Genomic DNA, 24,378 nt, shown 5'->3' on the forward strand with positions numbered 1-24,378 from the left:
AAAAACCCCACCCGTTGGAAAGCTTCCTGCTCCAGAGACCTTGCAGTTCGGATGAGCTTGGACTGTGATGGATTTACACAGTGTTGTGGTCCAGAACATGGCAGTGATAACATCACCTGGCATTTTGACCCCTAGCTGTGAGCATCCATCAGCAGGGTAAGAAACAGGGCTCTAGAGTGAGCACAGCACCACAGGTAATGGATCTCGTTTCCAACGCTAACACATTGATGGAGCAAACTGCCCAGCTGAGAAACTCTGGAATTTGAATGACTTCCTGCTGGCACCCAGCCCTGCTTGTCCAGGGAGCGCTTATGGGGCAGCTCAGAAGAGCAGCTCTCCGTAGCCGTCTGTGGCGGCTGCGGTGTGGTCACCAGCACCCACTAGATGGGGGTCTAGGATCACAAGAAAGAGCACAAGGAGGCCCGGGTGTCGCTTTCCATGGGGGCTGAAGGCATGCGCTGAAACACAGGACCTGTGGGCACAGTCCTAACCGTGCTGGGGTGGGGATCGCTGAAGCTGCTTTCCTTGTGCTCTGCCCGATGGAGATGAGCTCTCAGGCAGTGTTTTCTTCTGCTGGCTGCCACCTTGGATTAAAGCAAGGTCAGTGCCTACCGTGCACTCACACTAGTGCCAGGGTGGATGACATGAGCTTTCGGTTCATGTGGAGAAGGCAACATTCTCTGTACAGCAAAGAGTTTCCTGAAAGATGGAAGCATGAGCTTTGATGGAAACAGACCCAAAGAGAACACACTTTTGCTGTTCCTTCTTAAACACACCCAAAACCAAAACTAAAACCAAACCCGAACAACTTTAAGGGCATTTAAAGCTCAATATAAACCTGGCCAAAGCTTTGCAAGTCACTGGGTTTCACAGCAATACTGTGTACAGATCCAGTATCAGTCTCTAGCAGTCACACATTTCCTGTTTTAAATAAAGTGAGCATCTTTCACAAAGGGCATTTTGGTCGTTGTTGCCATCCTGCTGATGGGAACAGTGAGAGGGCTTTCACCCCACTGGTCTGTGGAAACTGGTTGCTGTGAATGAGCTGTGATTCTATGATCTACAAGCACCACACAATGTAGCATCACCCGAGTGGTCTGGGACCACCAGCACCCTGCAAGAACAAGCACATGCTGAGCAGTTCTGCAGTTGGATCAGCTTGGGCCAGCAAGCACATATCTTCATCACCCCTGTGCTGCAGGTCACTACTGTAGTGTTAGTGCTCGGCTGTTGAGCCTTTCCCAGGAGCCCCAGTGCATGACTGTGTGCTCTGAGAGGGTGCTCCTGTATTTTGACTTTGCAGCTGGTTCATTGTTAATAGCAGACAGTTTTACTCTCAGTTAGGGTCAGTTTTATCCCCAGGACAATCTCTGTCTCCCTCAGCTCTCACCATTGCAAAATCTGGCTCCATTCAGCTTCTCCCCTCCATCAGCCTGCCATTCATAGAGCCACTGGGTTGGGTTGGAAGGGATCTTAAAGATCATCCAGTTCCAACCCCCTGCCATTGCCCAACATCTCCCAGCAGGCAGTGAGTGGGGCTGAGCCCTGCCAGCCTCTGGATCCTGCTCTGCTGCTATCTGTGCAGCAGAGATACCCGTGCAGCCCACAGCTTGTCCTGGCCCTGGCTTGTGGCTAACTGCTCCTCTCCAAAGGATTTCTTTCCATCTTCCTAAGCTTGGTGCTTGGCTTTCCTCTGCAGATGCTGGTGTTCCACCTGAGAAGGCAGAGATTGGTTCCTGAACCAGCCTGGGCTCCCCTCTGCCTCCAGAACCCTCCACAGGCTTTTCTCCACGTCTACAGTGTGAAGGTATGGAGAGAACCCTGTAAAGGTAATACTCAGATTGCTGCTCAGTTTTGCATGAAGACTTGCACAGGAGATCCCAATTGCAGGTCTGGAGGAGCATTAAAGCTGCTGAGGGACTTGCAAAGACCAGGAAATGCTCTTTCTTATTTCTGGTTTTCAGAGATTTTGTGCCATTTCCCACTGCTGATGGTGGAATAGGTGATGAGGGCATGCGATAGATCTAATGTCATTTGTTCTTACAAAGTTGGTACAAATACAGGGTTTGTGAGCAGAAGCTCCCACAGCCCTGACCTTCAAGAAGCAGCTTTGCCTTTGGGTGTCACGTAAATGAAGGCAGGATCTGGACTGTGTCCCATCACTCCATGCAGTCCCTCACAGTTTGTACCACAGCTCTCAAGATACACATTTTAACCAGAACTCAGGAGTTCATTTTTGTGCTGGATGCCTGGAAATGTTGGTCAGACTGAGCAGGAGTCATTTCTTGAAGTATCAGTGTCTCTTCTGTGGTTTAGATGGTCTGACCTGGAAAGTGCAAACAGACCTCCCCTATCAGCTCTCTTCTGAGGTTTAAACATGTGGATGAAACTGATGGATGCATCTAAAAACCTAAGGGGAAGCACATCATGGAATCAAAGCCTTATTAAATAGCCTTGTTCCTGAATTCCTAAGGAAAACCCTTCAGAGAGTGCCTGTTGTCAGTACCAAGAGCATGTTACTGCTGCAAGGTGAACGTTTGGTCCCTTGGCTGATTGTGGAACTGCTTGTGTTGCATTTCCATGTGCCTCCCATGCTAAGGAGAAGCAGGATGCCTTGTGGCTATCAGCAAGTGAGACACTCCACATTTCAGGAGTGTTAGGGGCAAAAGTCTGAATGATGATATTTTTGCTGCTGAAATCCAAGGTTTTCTGCATTATTCCATTGCAAGGAAACCAGCAATAGAACATTCCAAGTGTGAAGCTGAGTTTCCAGGGTTTACAGCTGTGTAATTCCCATGGGATTTATGCACACAGTTGTCTGCTGGTGACCCAAGTGACATTGCAGCATGAGCCTTTCTGCCCATGCAGACGCTCAGCAGCTTTCCTCACCCCCTAACAGGGGATTGAACAGACCCCCAGAGAGCGCTGCTGCAAAGTCAGAAGCAGAGAGCATGTGCACGGGTGGAAATGAGGGACAAATGTGCAAAGATATAAAGCAGAGGGAGAGCTGGGATCAAAGCTTTCAGCTCCTCAGCCAGGCGGAATCCTGTCAGTACCCAAAGGCTGTTATTTCAGTGTTAGCTTATCCTTCCTGCTTTGATAGCCTTGAAGTTAGAGAGACTGTGAGTTCGAGGTTGTTGGACTGATTTTACACAAGCAAGCACATCTGGAGTTAATATGAGGTAAGGAGAGGATCTGTAGAGCTGATCATTGACCAGTGACAGCACCAGAGGAACAGGTTTCTTGTGTCATCTTGGCCAGAGCTGGGGGAGAGACGGATTCTGCTGGTCCCCATTGTGGACCCTCACCCTTCGTGTCACTCTCCTGACTGTCAGCAGTGCTAAAATAACCATGGAGCAGAGCAGAGGAGGCAGGATGCTGTCCAGAGCTGCTCCTTATCGCAGTGCTAAAAGGGGGCTGAGCAGATAGCGCAGCTTTCCTGGCAGATGGGCCACAAGTGACAGGAGCAGCAGCCTGGCGAGCAGATGAGCTCCCCTCTGACGAGGTTCACTTCCCAAGTGCTTCAGTGGAGCCTGCCGTGAGGAAGAGGAGTGGAATTTTCCAGCTGCTGAAGTCAGTGTGGGAGCCGGCGCATCCCTGCTGCTTGTGGATGCCCATGTAGCTGCAGGCTGGGAGCTGTGAGATTCCTCAGGGGCTTCTCCTAGGTCAGGAGCAATCACTGCAAAAGTAGATCAGAGCTCACAGAGGAGGTGGCCTGATAAGCTGGGAACGTGCCTTCCCTTCGGCTCAGTTTCTGTAATGAGCTGTGAGACAGTTTGCATTGCCTCTGTTGACAGCACGCAGCCAGCACCACTCCAAGCTGCTCTGTGCAAGGACTTGAGCCCCATGTGCCTGCCAGAGCTCAGCCCCACACGCACAGGCATCTGGGGCCACGGCTTCAGCTGCCTGCTTTATGATCCATGGTAGGGAATGGGGAGAAATCTCCCTGTCCAGGACCTCAGCAAGGGGCAGAAGGGATCCTGCACACTGTAATGCCCTTCGCTGGCCATGCTAGCAGGTGACAGTCAGCTCGGAGCACCCTCCATACGTCAAATCCCAGCCTGGTTTGGGTTGGAAGGGACCTTAAGGCTGCTCCAGCTCCAACCCCTGCCACAGGCAGGGACCCCTTCCACTGGAGCAGCTGCTCCAAGCCCCTGTGTCCAACCTGGCCTTGAGCACTGCCAGGGATGGGGCAGCCACAGCTTCTCTGGGCACCCTGTGCCAGCACCTCAGCAGCCTCCCAGGGAAGAGCTTCTGCCTAAGAGCTCAGCTCAGTCTCCCCTTGGGCAGGATTTGAGAGGGCATCTGGAAGAAACGTGGAGGTGCTGCTGTCCCAGTGACTGCTGCAGGATCTCATTGGTATTTTTAGCCTCTAAAGCAGTGTCTGCAGGTGCTGCATGCATGGATGTTTGCATATCCCATCGACTGGTGTGTCAGTTATTGCCATTAACACCAGTCAGTTCAGTCCAGCTCCTCCAGAGCAGCAGCTTACTGCTGCTTCCTAATCATCATGCAGAATTGCCGGGGTCAGGTAGACCCAGGCTTATATAATTTGCCTGGAACGGCAGCGAATTCATCACCATCAGAAGAGAATGATGCAGGTCCAGAGAGTTTTCTAAATAGTATATTCCACTTTAAAGAAAATTAATTAACACAGGACTATTCCTGTCCTGGAAAACGAGGTCAATCTAGATGATCACAATCGGTCCCTTTTGTCCTTGTAATACATATACACATATACATTGTTGGGACCTGCTGGAGAAGAGCACAATGCCAATGGTAATACCATGTGGAGAACGCCAAAGGAAATGGGCCGAGTTAAATTTGGAAAAATATATCATGAGAGCAGCAGAAGTAAAGCATTCCCATCGTGTTTTCCCAGCTCAGAGGAGGCAGACTTAGCCCACAGGAGTATCAGAGCAAGCTACTTGACACAATAAGGCTTTTGGCTGTGTCCAGTTTGCACCACACGCTAACCCAGGGTGCCCAAAGGGAAGCCACACGCTGTTGTTGGGAAGCTGTGCAAGCCATTCCCCTGGGTAACTAGCTCATGCAGTTCAGGTTATGAATATGGTACCTTCAGGTACCTTTGGGGTGTACCTGGAGCTCCTCTACCACAGAAACAAACCACACTCAGAACAAATAATCATTTGTTCTCCATGCAGAGAACCCAGACTGGTTTGTGTTGAGGAGACCTTAAAGAAGGCAGAATTGCTTTGGCCTAAGAGCTCATCTCAGTCTCCTCTCTGGCAGGTTAAAGCCATTCCCCCTTGTCTAAGTGTCCAAATACAATAAGGCAAGCGAAAAAAGGTCTTTAGAAAGAACTTGGTTATGGCATAAAACCTAACTTAAGCTTCTTTCAAATACATCGGGCAGAATTGCCAGTCTGAATGCGTGGGGCTGGAAGGAAGAAGCAGAGGTACAGGAAAGAAAAGCTAAACGACTCCTTGCACCTCTTCTCATGCTGGGGGAATGGGGGGGGGGGGGGTCCCACCAGAGAACCATTCAGGAGGGTGCAGGGGATTCATTCTCCAGTGGAAGTTCAGTAGAGTTTGACAGAATGAGACTTGAGCATCAGCAGAGCAGACACTTGGGGCATCTTCAGCTCACACAGGCTGGGCCTGTAGAGTGGGGTACAGAGATTTCTATTTGAAATATAGCACACAACAAATCACACAAGCTCCTGAAGCAGAAGTCCCCATAGATACACACAGCACAAGGTCCCTGTGCACCTGGGAGAAGCAGGGAGCATGAGCTGGGATTCAAAATAGCTGAAACGTCTCCATCACACACACTCCCAGCAGAGCCAAGGAGAAAACCAGGGCACTTTTGAATGACGGAACCTTCAGGAGCTCCAAGTTTGTCTCACCCATCAGTTGAAACTGCCCAGTCAAAGCCTTGAGATAACATTATTTGTCATGGGATGTATGTGCTGAAATACATGGGGTGTACAGGCTGAGAGCTGGGCTGCTTCAGCCTGGAGAAGAGAAGGCTCCTTAAGGGGAGACCTGAGAGCAGCTCCAGTGCCTAAAGGGGCTGCAGGAAACCTGGAGAGGGGCTTGGGACAAGGGCCTGTAGGGACAGGCCAAGGGGAATGGCTTGAACCTGCCCAAGGGGAGACTGGCAGGGGTTGGAACTGGATGAGCTTTAAGGTCCCTTCGACACAAACCAGGCTGCAAGTCTGTGATTCTAAACCAAACCATTTCTTTATATTTCTGATTTTTCCTGAACCTTGTGTGTTGCAAGAGTTGAAATTTTGACTTTTTGTTCCAAAATAGGGCAAAAAATAAATGTTGAAATATTGGCATTTCCCATAGGAAGGAAATTCCATTATTTGAGCAGCTCTGTGAAATACAAAGGAGATTCATTTGCAGAAACTCTGCTAACTTGGAATGAAGGTCACAGCTGCATAATTGGACTCTGCTCCCTGAGCCATGTGAGCAGTGCAGGATACAAAATTAATCTCAACCCCCAAATTAAGGTTACTATAACAAGGAGAACAAGACTCGGAATTGCAAAATCCAGGGAAGGAAGGGCTGAAGGATTGCTTCACACCAGAAAACCACATCTTTCACCATGACAATTAACAACTGGGAATATCCCAGTGGCTTTCTGCACACCAGGAGAAAGCATCCATGTCCCTATGGCATGCCAAGATGAGCATGGTTCATGTGCCTCTCAGTCATGTTCAAGTGACAGGGCTGTGCACACTCACACCTCCAGTTCATTGCAGCATCCTCCACAATGGGATTTGGTTTTACCAGGTCAGACCAATTGAGCTGATGCAGTAGGTCCTTACTGGGACAGTGGCCACAGCCATCCACTTGGGTTCTTCTCACCCAGCTCTGCAGCATCAGTGTCTCATGCAGCTGGATTTGCCACAGCTGCCTGCTGACAGAGGTTCACATGCCTGTTTTTAACATCACTCTTATGAACTAACACTCAGCCCATCTAGTTGGGTTCTTTTAAAGATAAAGAGATGATAAAGAAGTAGCTTTCCTACTGAACCTGCAAACTTCTATCGGGTGAAGGTGTTTGTCACTGTGAGTTCATGGCTAAAAAAGGCCCAGGTGTTAACCTGGGGATTAAACCAATGGCTAAGAACTAGCACAGATTCTAGGAGCCAAACTGAACTTGAAGCATAGGAAGTGGGGAAGGACAATCATTATCCAGCCGTTATCCCTGGGTGGATTCAGGGATGGCCACGTGCATGGCAGCTCTGCCCCAGTCCGGGGAGCCTCAGAAGCGGGGAGCAGGTCAGCAGCCTCCAGCAGTGAAGTCAGGTACCTTGTGTAAGGAGAGCTGCTGCTGAGGCCCTGGGGCTTCCAGATCCCTGGGCAGAAGAGGCTGAGCTTTTGTCTGCCCATAGAGTCTGCTGGGACGTCAGTGCCAGGACTCGGTCAGAGGAGCCTCACACTTTGGCTTTGACCTGCCCCTTGCTGGACAAGTTCAGCCTCTGGGGCAAGTTCTGGCTGCAGACACATCCCAGCAGGAGTCATGTGTGAGAGATCAGGGAGTGAGGACAGTGGAAGGTCCCTGGGCTTCCGTGGCAGCAGGGTCTGGCTGCCTGAGGCTGCGCTGCTGACTTCACACACTATCCCTGACACGGGTCCGTGCCCTCAGTGTGCCTGGGTCTCACAGGTCCTGCTTGCAGCAGAGTGGACCGGTGAGGACCTGCCTGTCCAGCTGCTGAGGATGGATGGATGGATGGATGGATGGATGGATGGATGGATGGATGGATGATGGATGGATGGATGGAGGGAGGGATGGATGGATGGATGGATGGATGGATGAATGGATGGATGGAGGGATGGATGGGTGGATGGATGGATGGATGGATGGATGGATGAATGGATGGATGGAGGGATGGATGGATGGATGGATGGATTTCTGCACACAGGCACCCTCATGGCAGCGGCAGAGGAGCAGGGGTGGGATGGGATCAGGGTCTGATTTAGCAGCTCGCTCTGCTCTCTGTTGCTGCTAACCCTCTTTGCAGCTGGTGTGAGGAGGCAGAGGCGAGCACAGGACCACTGGTGGTGGTGAAGCCAGCACGGGCTGTGTGTCACATCATGGTGACAGGTACTTTCTGTCCTCTGGGCTCCTGCAATCATCGAAGGGTTTTACAGTCTCCTCCTCCATGCCACTCCCCCACCCCCTGCTGCCATGTATCCTGAGCATATTACAGTCTTCCTTTCCCCTCTCAGGAGGTACAGCTCCGAGCTCCCTGCTAACACTGCACCTTTCCAAGGAGAAAATCCTGCATCCTGCCTTCGAGCTTAAAGAATCCAAGAGTGAAACCACTCAGAGTAACCCCCCAGGACGAAAGAGACCCTCGTGCTCAACAGCCAGCACTTCTTCCAGGTGAGTGGTTCCCTCAGCAAACCCGAATGCATGAATGAGAGCAGGGCTGGGGTCAGGGCCAGGGGATGAAGCAGGGCAGGAGGATGGCAGGAGATTGCTGTGGGTATGTGCCTGAGAGAGCAGCAGGGATAGCTCTCACCTTGCTTAGGACAGGGAACTGCCCAGAGGTGAGTAGTTGCAAAGTGGGACTGTGTTTTGGGCTGGGGGCCCAGAACAGGAGTGCCTGGTGGGCAGTTAGAGGGAGACAACCTTACCACAGGACCTGAGCATGTGTGGGGAGCGATGGGCACAGCAGTGCTTGCCCTCCCAGCATCACACTTAGGCCCCAAAGTAGCGGCTCTGCTGATGATCACTTTGTCCCTGTAGAGCTCAGTTGGGCTGGAATTCCTGCCCATTGCATGTTCCTCTCCCCTGAGCTTGTCCCGGTCACAGAGGTGGTCAGTGCCTGGACACGGGGCAGATCCGTTCTCCTCCTGGGGCTGTTGGCATGCTGGGAGTTGGCTGGGAGGGAGCTGCCTGCCAGGTACTGAGTGGGAAACGGAGCTGCCCTCACACTTCACTGAGCAGGAAGCCCTGCCAGGGGCTGCTATAGCAACACAAACATTGCTGAGTTCACCCCATTTGGGCTTGTGAATGGAAATGTTCAGCACACGCACACTGGCATCGTTGCTTTCAGCTTGTATTCCCCTTCCCAAGAGCAAGCAATGGGATGGGCTGCAAAGGATCCAATAGCATGAGGGATGAGAATGCCTCCAGCCAGGGGGTCTGCAGGCCCTCTCTATCCTGGTCCTCAGGACTGAACAAACCCAGCTGGTAGCACAGTTATGGGTTCGATGCTCCTGACAGGCACTGATGGGGGAAAGGGAGGCGAGAATGGGGACATCCACTCTGCCATCCTTGCAAAGACAGACCCTGGAAAGCACCTGTTCTGTTCAGCCGGTAGTGGAGGGACTGTGGCTTCGGACTGTGCTGTGCCAATGATCCTCCCAGAAGCAGACAGGACTTGAGAGCTGTCCAGAAGCTGCTTTGGAAGGAGTAATGCAGCTTTCTCAGTGACCTCTTGCCTCCGCATCACTTGTGCAAAGCTTCTCCCCTGCAGAGATTCCTCCCTCTCCTCCCCTTAGGGTGCTCCCTTGCTGTTACCTGTGGAGAATCCCCTCCTTGAAAAGCCTCCCGGCTTTGATGTTGAACACAACAGCAGTTTCCTTGGAGACAGGAGAGGCAGTGGGCTTCAAGTACTGAGTGGTTCACAGTCTCTGGCTGGCTTTGATAATGAATCAATAATAAACAGAGGGAATTGCATTGCGGGGGCCTGGGGCAGCTGCTGCTGTGGGTAAGGACCTGACTGTCCTGTGCTTGGCCAGTGTCACCCCTTCCGCAGCAATGGGCCAGGACAGGCTGTACTGATCGCATTGCTGCTCTTCCCTCGGTCCCTGGAGGCAGGTGAACCTGGGACAGACTTTGCAATGGACATTTCTAATTTGGCTGAATCCTGTCGGTCCCAGGAGGAAAGCTGACTAATTAGATTAACCCCTCCCGTGCTGTCCTGCACACACACCAGTGACAGCTGGATGAGCACGGAAAGCACCAGCACTTCAGTCACTGTCTCTCATCCATTTGCTCTGAGCAGTGACAACTGGGTTTGTCCCAGCTGGGAGCCTGAGCCCTCTGGAGACCAGAGCTCTCCTCCGCTGGCTTGGCCACGCAGCCTTTTGGCTTCCTTGGGGCTGTGATGTGCCCATCGGCTGATGTCTCTCGGACATGGTAATGACCAGAAAGCTGTGTCAGTGCAGAGGGAGCAGGGCACGGGCTGGCTGATGATGCTCTGTCCATCAGAGAGTGAAGTGCAGGGCAAGGAGCAGATCAAGGCTTCACCTAAACATTGCATTTTGTTTCTGCTGCCCCACACACCCTGCAGTGCCATTCCCTGCCATGGCCAGGACATCTTCTCCCTGGGTAGGTGAGACGTTAACCCCACAGAAATCTGCAAAGAGCAGGACAACGAGAAATTGTAGTGCAGGATCCTTCCTACCCCATCTTTTACATTCACCATCTTTTGACCTAAAATAGCCCAAATTCCACTGTTCCTGTGAAACCTCATTGCCAGGAACTAGGCATTAGTTTTGCAACACTCAACTTTCTTGCAAAACATCCTGTGCTTCCTAGTCCAGCCTTGCTGTTACCTCCACAAGTGCTCTCTCCAGTATCTCAGTGCTTCTGGCAGGCTGGAGCCTGGAGAAGTGGCCGTGAATAAAAGAAGAAGCCACCTTCTTCCCCTCAAAAAGGGAACTCCAAGCCATTGCCAGAACATTCATCTGCAGAAGTACTTTTGATAACGCTGCAGCAGACTGGGAACTTCCAGCTGATGCAATAGGGAACACTTACACAATTTCAGGCGAGAGATGCAAAGGGAATGTGCTTTGGAGGGGGCCACTGCGTTGCAAAACATGCAGATGAGAAAGGGAGCAAGTCGGCAAGAGGGTGGGGAGAGCACAGGAGCAAGCTCTGCTGCTGAGTTCCTTCTGTGGGCTGAGTTGTGCTCTGAGAAGGCTGCCGAGCACTGGGTGGAACATGGGATCCAATGTCTCATCCTGAGCGTTTCCATCTCCAAAGAGAAATTCCCTCTTGTTTGCACAAAAATACGTTTTCCAGTGCACGTGGGTGGAGAAACATCTGGAATAAAGAGCAGGTGAGTCCCTTTGTGCAGGTTCTGCCCCCACCTGCCCCGTGAAGGGATCTGTGCCTTTGCTGGCTGCCCTGGCCACCACAAACCCCTTCTCAGTACAGACTGGGTGCTACAGAGGCCAGAGCTTCTGCAGAGACACCAGAGCAGCCACAGCAAGACCCTGGCAACCCTTCAGATGCCTTCCCCAGGGTCTGCTCCTTGCAGCGGGGCACAGGAGACCCAAAGACACCTGCAGAGGGTGCCGGGCATGAGCCCCACAGAAGGGGGGTGGGTTCTGCACCCTGCGTGTTCCCAACCCTGCTTCTCCTGCACAGCACAGCAGAGCCTTGGGGCCATGGGCGAGCAGAGTCATGTCAACAGCCTCTTCCTCAACGAGGACGCAGCCAAGCGGCTGAGTGGCGAGAGCCGCGTGCAGCGCCTGCGGCAGGCGGTGCAGAAGCGAGCGGCACGGGCCAAGAAGAGGATGCACAGCATCACTGCGGACAGTGCCAAGAGCTTCCTCAGGAGAAACACCTTCGTCCTCTTCACCATCACTGCCGTCCTGCTGGGTATGGAGCAGGGAGGAATGGTCACTGTTGGGGTGCTGAGGCGCTGGCACAGGGTGCCCCGAGGAGCTGTGGCTGCCCCATGCCTGGCAGTGCTCAAGGGCAGGTGGGATACAGGGGCTTGGAGCAGCTGCTCCAGGGGAAGGACTTGTGAGCACAGCTACAGGCACAAGGGCTCTGCAGGTTCATCCCAACAGCTTCAGCCTGACAGGACCAGAAGAGGGAACTGATGCAAAAGGCTGTGATACAATGCAAACTAAATCAGCCCAGCAGATTGTCCCTAGGTTTTAATCCAGGCTGTATGTCTCCAACTCACTGGCTGAACTCAGCTTTAGGAGGGGGGTGGACAAAGTCTCTAAGCTGTGCAGTGACACTTGGGTTGGGTTGGGAGATCATACCTCTGGTCACAGCATCTTTGTTCATGAGCTTCCTGGGAAGGGAACTCAGCGGAAAGCAGATAGAGCAACAACAGGACCTTTAGCATGAGGTTCCTGTACATATAAGCATGACATAGGGAGAGAGTGAGCATAGGGTAAAAACTGGATCACAGCCTTTTAGAGAAAGAAAGAGCATTTACTCCTTTGGGAAGAGGAGGAGCGCAAAGGAGACAAGAAAGAGCAGAGCCATGCTGCAGGACTGCGGGACAGACCCCTGGGTCACACTGTCCCATTTCCATTCCATCCTGTGTTGATCCACAGGGATCATCCTGGCATTTTCTCTCCGGCCCTACCAGCTGACCTATCGCCAGATCAAGTACTTCTCCTTCCCTGGCGAGCTGCTGATGCGCATGCTCCAGATGCTGGTTCTTCCTCTCATTGTCTCCAGCTTGATCACAGGTGAGAAGTGGCTTCTGCTCCTTTCAGCCAGGGCAGTGAGCAGCAAAGAGGGGTGCGTGCTGGTGGTGGAGTACCCCAGCTGGAGGTGCCTGGATTGGCTTGGCTGACCAAGCCTGAACCCACAGCTGTAATGAACATCATTCACACTCACACCATGCTGGCTCAGTAGTGGGGATGGAAAGCAGAAGGCCTTGTGCCTTCTCAGAAGACTGGGGAGGACACAGTGCTGTGCTTCCAACACCCAGCACTTGAGCATTAACAAGGATCTCATCCTATGTAACCTCAAAAGTCAACATGTTTGTTGCCCAAAGTCAGCCTCAGGTTTCCTCCAGCCTAGGAAAGGTTCATTTGTGTCAGTCCAAAAGAGCTGGAGCTGATCACTGGCTGCAGACCCCAGCTCCCCATCCTGCTCATGCATGTGCCCTGCACACTTTGAACCTTCCTCGGGCTTCCCTCTTCCCTCTAAGAGCACAGACCTCACCTTGTCTCTCTGTGACTCCCCAGGAATGGCCTCACTGGATGGCAGAGCCTCAGGGAAGATGGGGATGCGGGCTGTGGTTTACTACATGGTGACCACGATCATAGCAGTCTTCATTGGCATCCTCATGGTGATCATCATCCACCCAGGGAAAGGATCCAAGGACAAGCTTCACCGAGAAGGCAGGATTGAGCAGGTGCAGACCACAGATGCCTTCATGGACTTGGTGAGGTAGGTGAACAAGATGGTCTCATGTTGAGATCATACCACTGAGATTACATTGCTGCATGGAATATCCTTTTGAAGTGTCACAGCTTTAGGCATTCTCTCTTAGGAAAAGGGGTTTATGGCTGAGTCCTGCCCAGCCTGCTACTTCTAGCTCAGTCTAGCTAACTGGCTTTGCCACTCTGAGGTTGAATGCTTGGCCTAGAGCCCTTCTGTTAGAGGTATTAATGCAAGAGGCCAAGGTGTGCCCAGCAAAAGAAGCCATGAAAACTATCAATGACTGCATGCCCTTCAGAAATCCAGCAAGGCTACTCTGAATATCCATCTTCACTGATCCAAGGAAATTGAGGACGTGATGATTCCCAGGACAGAATTCTTCAGAATTCCCACAGGATTCTGGAGTCTGCAAAGGGCAGGGGGTGCCTGGCTCCAGGCTGGCATATTCCCATCTTCTGTCAGACAGAAAGGGCCCCTCTGAGCTGCCATCATGGGAGTTGTGAGCTGAGACTGCTCTAGGACAGAGGCATTGCCCAGAAAGCCCCTGTTTTCTTGCTAATCAAACAGGACAATAACTCTTCCTTTGTCTTATCTCCTGCAGGAACATGTTCCCACCCAACCTGGTAGAAGCCTGCTTCAAACAGGTATGAAATCCCACCTGGCCTGTCACTTCCCTTTGTGCCCTGCGCCCTAGACCACGATCCACCTTTGTTCTCTGAGGGATGGAGTAGCAATTCCCTTATACTCCCTTCACACACCCCAAAGTGTGGCTGCTCCAGGAGCAGTCATTAGGCTGTATTACAGCATCCCCACACAAGCTTTTCAAGCTTCTGTGATCTCATGTAGCAGTCTTGGACTGGCAGTGAAATGGAAGCAGATTCTCCATGGACTTGTCTCTTCTGTAGTGCTAGTGCCCTTAGAAGCAGCCCAAAGGGTTATCAGAGAAGCCAGAATAGAAGTCAGTCCTAGCAACTTGAGATGCTCCAATGGTTTCTTTTGACCTTCAGGTCTGTGAACTTGATGAAAGCCATATGGGGAGCTTGAGAACAGAGCAGGGAAGATCCCCACAGAGGTCAGCAGGAACTTGCAGTGCTCTCTTTAGGAAGAGATGCAAGAGCTTGTTGTCCTGAGCTCCTGAACCAGGACCCGTGGGCCCAGCTGATAACCTGTGTCTTTGCAGTACAAGACGCAGTACAGCACCAGGGTGTTCACCAGAACCGTCCTCCACAGCAGCAATGTCACCGCAGGGGTGACAAGCACCCCGATCCCTGCGCCTGAGAACATCACCGGCATCCTGGAGAACATCACTCATGCCCTGGGGACCATCTCCGAGGTGCTGACCTTTGAAGAAGTCATTCCCATCCCGGGCTCAGCCAATGGGGTGAACGCGCTGGGGCTGGTAGTGTTCTCCATGTGCTTCGGTTTGGTGATCGGCAGCATGAAGCAGAAGGGACGGGCCCTGCGGGAGTTCTTTAACTGCCTCAACGAAGCCATCATGAGGCTGGTGGCCATTATCATCTGGTGAGGAGCACGGCCGGTTGGAGCAGGAGGTCTGCAGGTGCAGTTTCCACTGACCTGATGAGAAGTGGGGTTGCTTTAAGGATGCCATGCACAGGGAAAGCAGATGGGCACAGCTCTCCTTTGGCTCCATCAGGCTGGAGGGAAAAGTCTGGATGGGATATTTGTTCACATTTCATTTCCTGTTTTGTTTGGGTTTTACCTTAGAAATAGCAGGTTTACCAGGACTTGCTTTCCTTGAGGCTGCTGGAAACATCCTTGGATGAGCAGAGAGCTGGAGTGGAAGATCTCTTAGCCTTACCAACATGGGTAGGCTGTGAGGCTTTCCCACCAAAAGCTTTCATTCCAGCTGTGTTCCAGGAGCCTTAGGAATCACAAGAACCTCTCGCCACTTTCCTGCTGCTCAGAGCAGCACCTGCCTGCATCAGCCCCAAGAGCTGAGCTGCACTGACAGAGCCAGCTCCCAGCTCCTGCCCTTCAGTCTGAGCTCTCCCAGGTTGGGACTCCTGGAGTTCAGCTGCTTGCTGCTGGCTGTGTCCGGCTGCACAGGCTACGCGGTGCTCAGCTGAGGCTTCTCTAAAGGCAGCATCTTACCAAATCTTGGTGTTGTAAGTTCTTTACCTATGTGAGGCTCAGGGTCTAGACAGGAGTTTGCGGTAGGTACTGCGAGACAGGAGAGACGTGGAGCTGGCAGAACACGTGCAAATGTCTGACAGGAGGGATCTGTCGACCTGCACCCTCTGCCACTGGAGATCACTCCAGCTTCCTTTCCGTAGTCTCCTCATCACAGTCCTGCATCCCAGAGCATGTGGGGCCAGGCCTTACACAGAAAGACACAAAGGGAAAGAACAACCCTGAGCTTATAGCAGAACACTGGGGACCTTTTCCTCCATGGATAAGCCAGAACTTGGGGTCTGGCTTTCCTAAGAAGAGATAAGAGGGCACAGAAGGGAGAGCACAAGCATGGTGAAACCTGCACACTGCTCCCAGAGACGATTTCAAGGTGCCTTCAACACCCCCTCCTTTAGCACCTTCTTACAGTGAGGAAGGGCAGGCTGTGGGTGTACAGAGCCTTGGTGACACTCGGCAAGCTGCCCATGCCATGCAGCAGGCAGGGTCTGGAGAGATCCCTGCTGGTGCAGGAGGCAGGCTCCTTCCCGAAGCCCCAGCCTGCAGGCTGGCTCCAGGAGCTGGTGTTGCTGGGCAGAGCTGGTCTTCAGCTGCAGCTGAGGAGGAGGAAGGTCAGAGGAAATGAAACCTTTGTGAAATCCCGTCCTGAGACTTTTCCAGAGGTGAAGCTGGAGTCTGGCATGTGGGCCCTGAGCCTTGTGCATGAGCTGCATGTGAGCTCCTGAGCTGTAGGGGCCCAGCCCTGAGAGCGGAGGCTGTGGAGCTGGGATTTCCTTTGGTCCAGTGATTTGCCCATGTTTAGTGTAGTGTCCATGATATTCTCCATGCCTGTGTTATGGCTGCCCTTTGGTGGAGCCTCACTGCTGCTCATGAGATGCATTGTTATGGAAGGGGGAAAAAAGCCGTAAGGAATGGAAAGGATGGCTGCTTTCACAGGGGTTGGTGTGCCCCGTCCTTGCTATCCCAGATATGGATTCTCTATATGTTCCTATTCCCTAAATGTGATTACCCAGGGCCTGTAGGACACTATCTCATTTACCTCCCAGTTCCCTGTTTCTCCTGTGCTTCCCTGTGCCTGTGTTTTAGCATTTTCATCCCAAGCTCTGTTAGGAAGGGGAGGGACTGAACACTCCTCTGCATAACCTCCCCTACTGATTCCACAGGGCATGCTGTGGAAGAAGGAGGAGGAACCCCCCCTGTGCCCAAGCTGTGTGCACAACAGAGTGCAGGGTCCCTGCCAGTGCAGCAAGAGCTGGGGTTGGGTTTGACCATGTGGTGACCAAGTCCCAGCTCTCTCCAGGTTTCCAGAAAGCAGCAGTATCATCCAGTGACGGGGCTCAGAGAGCACTTGTGGTGTGCTGGCTGACTGGGTATGAAAGCTGGTGTGGACGGGTGGGTGCCGGTTCTGAGCATCGGCCTTGTCCCTGTGCCACAGGTATGCTCCAGTTGGGATCATGTTTTTAATCGCTGGCAAAATACTGGAGATGGATGACCTGGCAGTGATGGGAGGCCAGCTGGGGATGTACACGCTCACCGTCATCGTGGGGCTCCTCATCCATGCCCTCTGCATCCTGCCGCTGCTCTACTTCATCGTCACTCACAGGAACCCCTGGGTGTTCATTGCAGGACTGCTGCAGGCCCTCATCACCGCCCTGGGCACCTCCTCCAGGTATGATGGCTACGGAGGAGTAGGGTTGGGGCTGGGGGGGATCCTCTGGGGCTGCTTCTCGGTGCTCCATTGCCCTCCATCCAGCACAGATGTGGTCTCTGTTTCTAGCAGCAGCAGCTTTTTGCACTGCTCCAGCCAAGCAGATGTGAGAGTGGAAAGATTCCCAGTTCCCGGCTCAGGGACTGGTTATGGTTAGCCACCTGTAACCATCAATGCATGGCCCATATTCCTCCTTCCCAAACATGGTGGTGACCGTGTGGCACTGAAATGCTGAACTCAGCATTTCAAATCTCAAATCCCACTGATGTGCTGCATTATTCCACACACATATACATACACCATCCCACACATGCACTCACACACATGAGCACATTTCTCTCTCCCAGGCTCACATACTGTATGCAGCTGCATTAAACTCATCAGAGGCCCTGGCAAAGGCACGAACACCAGTGACACAGTGCCATGCAATACAAGAGCAAGGGATTGCAGGTAGCTGCTGTGTCACTAAGTCTGGGTTTCTTGCTATATTCACTTCCTGGCAAGTAACAGTCTCTCCCACGTCTTCTCCCACTGAAACACGCAGCATTTTTCCTGCCCATGTTCCCTTTCAGAGACAATTACCTGCTTTCTCCACAAGATGTGTTCTCACACACGGGTCACTGAGGGGGCTGAGAAAGGGCTCAAAGGAGTTTTGGTCTTGAGGCTCTGTCCCATGTACCCTGAATCCTTGAGCATCACCTTCTTTTGGTGTGATCCCAGCATCCCCAGCCTCAGGGTCACACAGCCCCTGTGCCAGCCCCCTGAGGAAAGTCAGGTCTGAACGTGCAACTGCAGCATGCACCCTATCTGAGGAAGCCTTGCTTAGACTGTTCTTTCTCCTAGCAGCTTCTGGCCTCTGGCTCACATGGCAGGGTGAAAACACAGGTGGGTAAGGGCTTAAACCAGGCAGGGCTCAGCCCCTCCTCTGAAGTCAGCATATACCCAATTCATGCTGTTGTGTACATTCCTTTCAGCTCAGCGACTCTGCCCATCACCTTCAGGTGCCTGGAAGAAAACAACGGTGTGGACAGGCGCATCACGAGGTTTGTCCTGCCCGTGGGAGCTACAATTAACATGGATGGCACTGCTCTGTACGAGGCCCTTGCAGCCATCTTCATTGCACAAGTCAACAACTATGAACTTGACTTCGGGCAGATCATCACAATAAGGTGACTTTAAAAAGAGTTTTGGAAGTGCTTCAGTTTTGTTGCCTTATCTGAGGTCTGGTTTGGTTCCTCTTATGCTCAGAAGATACAAGGAGGCACTACAGCTCCTCTTGAGCCCTTATTGCATCCCCAGGTCTGGGCCATCCCTTAGCTAGAGCTGCAGCGTGCAGGCTGGTACGGATGGGTGCCTGGTAGGAGGAGCTGTGTTCATGTCCCACATGTCCCCATCCTGCTCAGTGATACAGAAAGGCCAAAAGCGTTTGTAGATGATGACTTTGAGCTACTTTTTGACACTTTTGCAACTGTGACCACCTCTTCTCTTTGCTGATAGCTGTGCTCTCCTGTTCCCTCCAGCATCACTGCTACAGCAGCCAGCATTGGAGCCGCAGGTATTCCACAGGCAGGACTGGTGACAATGGTGATAGTGTTGACATCAGTGGGGCTGCCTACTGAAGACATTACGCTGATCATCGCTGTGGACTGGTTTCTGTAAGTTCTCTGCTCAGCAGCACACACTGCTATGTGTCCCCTGCCACCTGCTTATGGAGTCTCTCTGTACTCCCAGGGCCTCTGCTAAAAGCAGGTTCAGTAGCTGGTATTATTAAGCTTAAACCATACTTGTGTCCATGGGACCCTTGCTGGAGTCTTCACCATATATTTCAGTGACCCAAGGCATCAGCCTGGTCATCCAGCACAATGCTCTCTCAAACAACAAAACCCTGAGTCTGGGGTACCCTATCAGCATTTGTTCTCTTCCTTGTATTGCTGGTTTGTAGCCAATAGAGCAGGGAGGAATATCGCACTGGGAATGCAGTAGAGCAGAAGGACAGTGCAGCCTGTGCTCAGGGCTGTCAATCAGGGAAGGCTCTTTGGGAGTCAGCTCCCGGTCAGTGTTGAAGGGTCAGGTATAGGAGTGACTTCAGAGTCTCACTGAGGATGGTTCTCGGCGCAGACCTCGTCCCCGTGGCTCTTCCTCAGCAGCTCTGTTGTGTTTCTCTCTCTGGTTTCCCAGGGACCGCCTCAGAACCACCACCAACGTCCTGGGGGACTCGCTGGGAGCTGGCATCGTGGAGCATCTCTCCCGGCATGAGCTGGATGCGCAGGACTGCGAACTCGGTAATTGTGAGCCAGGGAAAGAGCAGCTCTCCCAGCTGCTCTGCCCACAGCCCAACACCCACAGGCACCCCAGCAGGGAGACAGTGCTGTGAAGCTGGGCAGCAGGGTGCAGAGTAGTGCTCTAGAGAGCCAAGACTTGAAAGGGAGGCCCATAGTGAAAGATCCAAGATGCACACTTCTCTGCCACACGCAGTCTTCCCTGATCCTGCTTCCCCTCCATCTCTTTCTGACTGGCATTAAAGAGGAGAAAATTAAACTGCAAAGAAAGTTTTATTCCACAAAAGCCTGATTTAGTCATTCTTATGGGGTCCAAGAGTTAGCCCTGAGTCAAGAAGACCCAGTGAATGAGTTGGGTTAGGAGCTCCTTCATTTCTGAGCTAAAGTCTGAGCACAGCAAACTGGCAAGGTGGGTTGGGGACACCACCACATGTTGCCATGATGACTCCATCTTTCAGGATACAGCTGCAAAGCCTTCACTTGGTCAGTGCTTTCTCCCAAGCACGTTAGAGCATTTAGCCTTGGCCATCGGGAGATACCTGGAGAGCCCCAGCACTCCTGTTCAGCTCTTCACTGGCAAGAGTGTTATGGGAAACACAGTGTTCTCCTCGCTCACAGGCCTGATGTTTGCACAGATGATGCTTCCTGAGAGCTTCTCACTCCTCCGGCATCCCTTCTGGCTGCAGAGCCTAACCACCCAGCTCCTGAAGGAACATACAGCAGGGACAGGGCTTCCTGTGTTGGCTGGTAGCAAAAATAGGGGTCAATAGGCTTTTCAGCAGTGGAAGCTGCTGAAGGACTGTGAAAGCAGCAAACCATTAACGAATTCATTCTACCCATTATTCAGCCTCTGAAACAGCTCTCCCTTCAGCACCTCTCCTCTTGGTGAAACCAGAGGAGACATGCAGAGTTTAGGAGGAGTTTGCCCATCTGAGCAGCTGGGTGGTAGCTCCATGCCAGGAATGACTCCCTGCCAGCTCCAGACTTGCTCAGCAGTTTCACTGCTCATCGTAAGACTCTTGAGGTAACAGTTCCTTTGCTCATCTTTGGCTATTGCCAGAAGTGAATTCCCTTCAGTCACATTGCTCCAGAATATACTTCCAAACACCCATCTTTCTCTACAGCTCCTCATCTTTAACAGGCAGGACCCAGCCACTTCTCAGCACCTGTACAAGTTTGCCAGACCCAAAACATATAAATTCAGGATAAATTCCTCAGTTCCTACCAAATGGAGCTTCAGTTTAACCCACTTGGAAATAAGCCCACATGATGACTGAAACATCTCAGAGGCTCAAGCAAGAAGCAGAGACCTGCTTCATCCATGCTCTGTCCCCCTTGCCTGGCGTGGCCACGATCACAGCCTGGATCTCTCACTCCAGTGAACGGGACCAGCAGGGCTTGCTCCATGAACATCTAGAAGATGCATGTCTAGGCACAGCCAAGAAGATGTAAAAGAGCCAGTTTTGGGGTTACTACAGTGTAGCTGTCCTGCTTTAGAAATGGCTGAGCTCAGAAACAGCAGCAAGCAGCCTCCTGCTGCACAGCTGAACTATCTGAACCAGGCAGCTTTTACTTGAGGTCTGCTCATTATTCCAAAGCCAGCATCTCACTTAAACCCCTCTACCCTGACTCTCCACACTGATCCTTTTCATGCAGAAGACCTACCCATACCCTCAGAGGTGCACCTAAGTGGGGCTCACTTAGGAAGAAGACCTCAGAGGTAAGAGCCAACCACAACCACACAACGGCATCAACAAAACTTCCTAAAACACATTTCTTGAGATGCCCAAAGCCAGATCCTGAGGCTCTTTCTGGTCCTTCAGGATTCTGTATTAGTTCTGCCACATTCCACAGCTATTTTGATGGGCAGGATGACTGCTGTGAGATAAATGCACAAGTGCATCTCTTTCACATGAATGTCAAGCAAAAAGCAGTGTGTTGTAGCTCCATGTAGCAGGAGTTGGCCTAAGGCAGGAGGCTGCTTCCTGACGGTGGGAGGTAGGTGGCTTATTCTGACAGGAGCTCTGCTCTAGCAGGGGGCAAGTGTGCAGGATAACGAATCATTATCCTCCTCTGTGCAGCAGTTTTTATCTTGTATGAATACTATTATAATGTCTGCTCTTCTCCTTTCTAGACTAAACAGAGCCCATATACCCTCACAGGTAATAACATTCCTCTCCTTTGGACTTTCTCCTTGCTGTTCCACATCTTTTTTAAAGTGGAGTAACCAAACTTTGACACAAGAGTCCAGCTAAAGATTTCTTAGTGCTGAGAATATTTCATGTACCTGTAGATTTAGCTCTTAGACTCAAGTTCCCGTAGTTCCACAGCATGCTATGCATCAGCTGCTCAGGATAGCTGTCCGTGATGCATACTTACAGCAAATCCAAGTCTGTTCATCCTGCCTTAAACCTTAGTGAGGTTAGACTCTTACTTTGATGAGATGGCTGTATCTAAAGACTGGATCTTAATCAAAGAGATTGAAGATACATTGCACTAGCTTGTATCTACAGTGGGCTCAGACAGCACTAGCTTATCATTAACACAGCTCAGCTGATATGAGTCTAAACCTTCATAACGAACAGACTTGCTTATGAAACCCAACAAAGTGCTTTCCTTTTCCACAACAGCATGATAACATTGACTGCACTTCGGTGGTAATACGTGATGACCCCTACATCATTTTAAGCAGAGCTGCTGCCTAGCCAGCAACTTCCCAGCCTGTGCTTGTGCCGTTGGTTACTGTCAGGAATCCAGATTGATCCACATTGAACTGCATCTTGGTTTTCTTTTCTTTCTTTCTTTGCAGACTATTTGTCCAGCTTTTCAAGGAAGCGTTGAATTCTGATCCCGAAGAGACTTCCTGTGTGTAAAGGGCAAACTGATGAATCGGAAGTAAAGATTGTTGGATTGGACTCTAGCTCAAATGGAATGGATTCTGGGAAGTCCTATGGCTTGGGTTACACAGACAGCTGAACTAGATGATCATAAGGGTCCCTTCTGGCTTTATAATATATGCACGTGCTTTCTGGTTTAGAGATATTGCAAAGGGTCCTTCCACCCCGATCATGTTTAGGAGCTACCTGGAAGGATCCTAATGATACTTTAAGAAACTCAGCAGGAGTCTAAGCTGTGTTCAGTTGCTGTTAGCAGACATGTAAGCATATGACAAAAGGGGCTCTCCATCCCACACTGCATCACCATGTTCCCACAAAGTAGCACCCTCCCCGCCTTGCCATTGGTGATTTCCTGCTTTCAGCACAAGATTAGGGGAGCACAACCAAGTAGAGGCCTCATTTTCAAGTACTGCAAACCACTGTCCCATGGGGAATTTCACTCAGCCGATAGTTTTTAGCTGTGGTGCTTATCCATGTTATTAACTCATTTCTGATTGGGATTGTCTACCTGTTTACAGTACCCAAACAGTAAAGTGTTGTCAGGAATTTGCATATATATATATACATACACACACCCCTCTTTATGTATATATATGAAAGGGACACATGCACAGACGTATGTACACCCAGAGTTAATTGGTTTGTGGCTAATCCAGGAAGGAAAGGCAATAGTGAACTCTCAGGCTGTAAAGCTGCATATCTCACTTCAAAGCCCACCTTGCTTCACCCAATTAATCCCTTCCATAAAGCAACAGAGGCAATTTTACTTCATCCCAGTAATGAGTCTTCCAAAGCTCACCAGGAAGGAGCTCAGTGCATGCTGGTTTCCAGTTGTATTTGCTGCTGACACAAGAACTTCTCCATGTACAGAGAAGTTTGACTTCCACTTTGACTTCTGTGCACATATTCCAAGGACCTCCATGCTCCCTGCATCAGACCTGGCATGGAGGCAGGCTTGCAGAGCTCAATATGAGCACATTTGTGTTCCTTCCAAACCCAGTGCTGACCTTGTTCTAATTCAGCCTTCAAAACCTGATAACTGAAAGTATTAAATCATTTTATCATCCTTTTAAATGATCGGATAGGTGAGAGTTTGTGCATCTTTCCTGCTGCTTCCACTTGCAGAAACCTTTTGAGTTTGCAAATGGATTTATCCCTAATGATTAGACGGGCAACCCTTGGGATGAAGCAGCTGACTCAGTGCATACATACATGAGGAGCTCTTGGATTAGGACCCATCTCTTCCAAATCAGCTTTGAGAGAGACAACCCATGGAGAAGATGGGTGTCCCCGTGATGGACTGTGTGTCCCGTTGCAGCTGGGGGTGTGCACGTTGCTTCGGGAGGCAGATCTGCCCCTGAAATGGGATGTGCCCTCCTGCCCTGCCCAGGGAAGGCAGTGGGGATGGAGATGGGCACCGCAGTGTCCACAGCTCCCGGGCACTTGGCTATGTAATTCCCGAGGGCTTTTCCTGTCTGCTCCGAGTGCCGGTGTTCATAAAGAGCATTTGCGTATTTGAACAATAAAGGGAATTCTTTTCCACGATGTTTCTTTTCCTGCTGCTTTCCCTCGGGACCATGACCTTACACAGTGAGGGATGGCACCCGCATGATGGACGGCATCCCTTATCTCCATGCGCTGTGCATGGGTCAGGCACTAAATTCTGATTCTTGCAAGGCCTTTCCCTAAAGCTTTTATCTGCTGCCATCCCCTGCGTAAGTCAATAACCGGGGCCCACGGCACCGACTGCCCCACGGGAGGCTCCCGGTGACGGAGCCGGCTGCAAGGGAGGGAGCGGAGCCTCCGTGCATGGAGCTGACCCCGAGCTGACCCCGAGCAGCCCTGCGCACGCACCCCCGGTGACCGCGGGGCTCTCGCCACGGACGGAACCGGAACCGGGACCGGGACCGCTACGCTCCCTCCGCTCCCTCCGGCCGCAGCCGCTTCCGCCTGCTTCGGCCGGCGCCTGCGCACAGCGCCCCACAGCGGCCGCGCCTCGCACCGCCCCCTCGGGGGCCGGGACGTGCGCGCAGCCACGCACCCCCCGCGCCTGCGCGCTGCGGCGGCAGGAAGCGGCGGCGGGGCTGGGGACGGCAGCATGGCGGCCGCCCGCTGCTTGCGGCTGTGCGGGCGCTGGCGGCCGGCGCTGCTCGGCCCCGCACGGCGCCGCCTCCCGGCAGCCGCTGCCTCCGCCGCGCCCGGCCCGGCCCCGCTG

General features: G+C 52.0%; 1 protein-coding gene across 7 annotated transcripts; it reads left to right on the forward strand.

Annotated features, from left to right (window-relative positions):
* The first annotated feature begins 1,549 nt into the window (after window positions 1-1,549).
* LOC101870075 (excitatory amino acid transporter 4-like) lies at window positions 1,550-23,708 on the forward strand. Of its 7 annotated transcripts, none has more exons than XM_031054545.2 (11): window positions 1,550-1,807; window positions 8,208-8,364; window positions 11,365-11,598; window positions 12,294-12,431; window positions 12,936-13,140; window positions 13,733-13,775; window positions 14,312-14,652; window positions 16,715-16,948; window positions 17,962-18,156; window positions 18,508-18,642; window positions 19,166-19,361. In XM_031054545.2, exons 3-11 carry the CDS (start codon window positions 11,385-11,387, stop codon window positions 19,359-19,361), a joined length of 1,701 nt encoding a protein of 566 aa, XP_030910405.1. In that variant the 5' UTR covers window positions 1,550-1,807; window positions 8,208-8,364; window positions 11,365-11,384. The 7 variants fall into 7 exon arrangements, with proteins under 7 accessions (XP_030910405.1, XP_030910406.1, XP_030910403.1 ...); XM_031054546.2 differs by having other exon boundaries at window positions 11,370-11,598; XM_031054543.2 differs by lacking the exons at window positions 1,550-1,807; window positions 8,208-8,364 and adding exons at window positions 10,845-11,053; window positions 22,076-23,708 and having other exon boundaries at window positions 11,370-11,598; window positions 19,166-19,269.
* The last annotated feature ends 670 nt before the right edge of the window (window positions 23,709-24,378 follow it).

The sequence above is a fragment of the Melopsittacus undulatus genome, chromosome 19 (genome assembly GCF_012275295.1).
Source record: "Melopsittacus undulatus isolate bMelUnd1 chromosome 19, bMelUnd1.mat.Z, whole genome shotgun sequence".
NCBI lineage: Eukaryota > Metazoa > Chordata > Aves > Psittaciformes > Psittaculidae > Melopsittacus > Melopsittacus undulatus.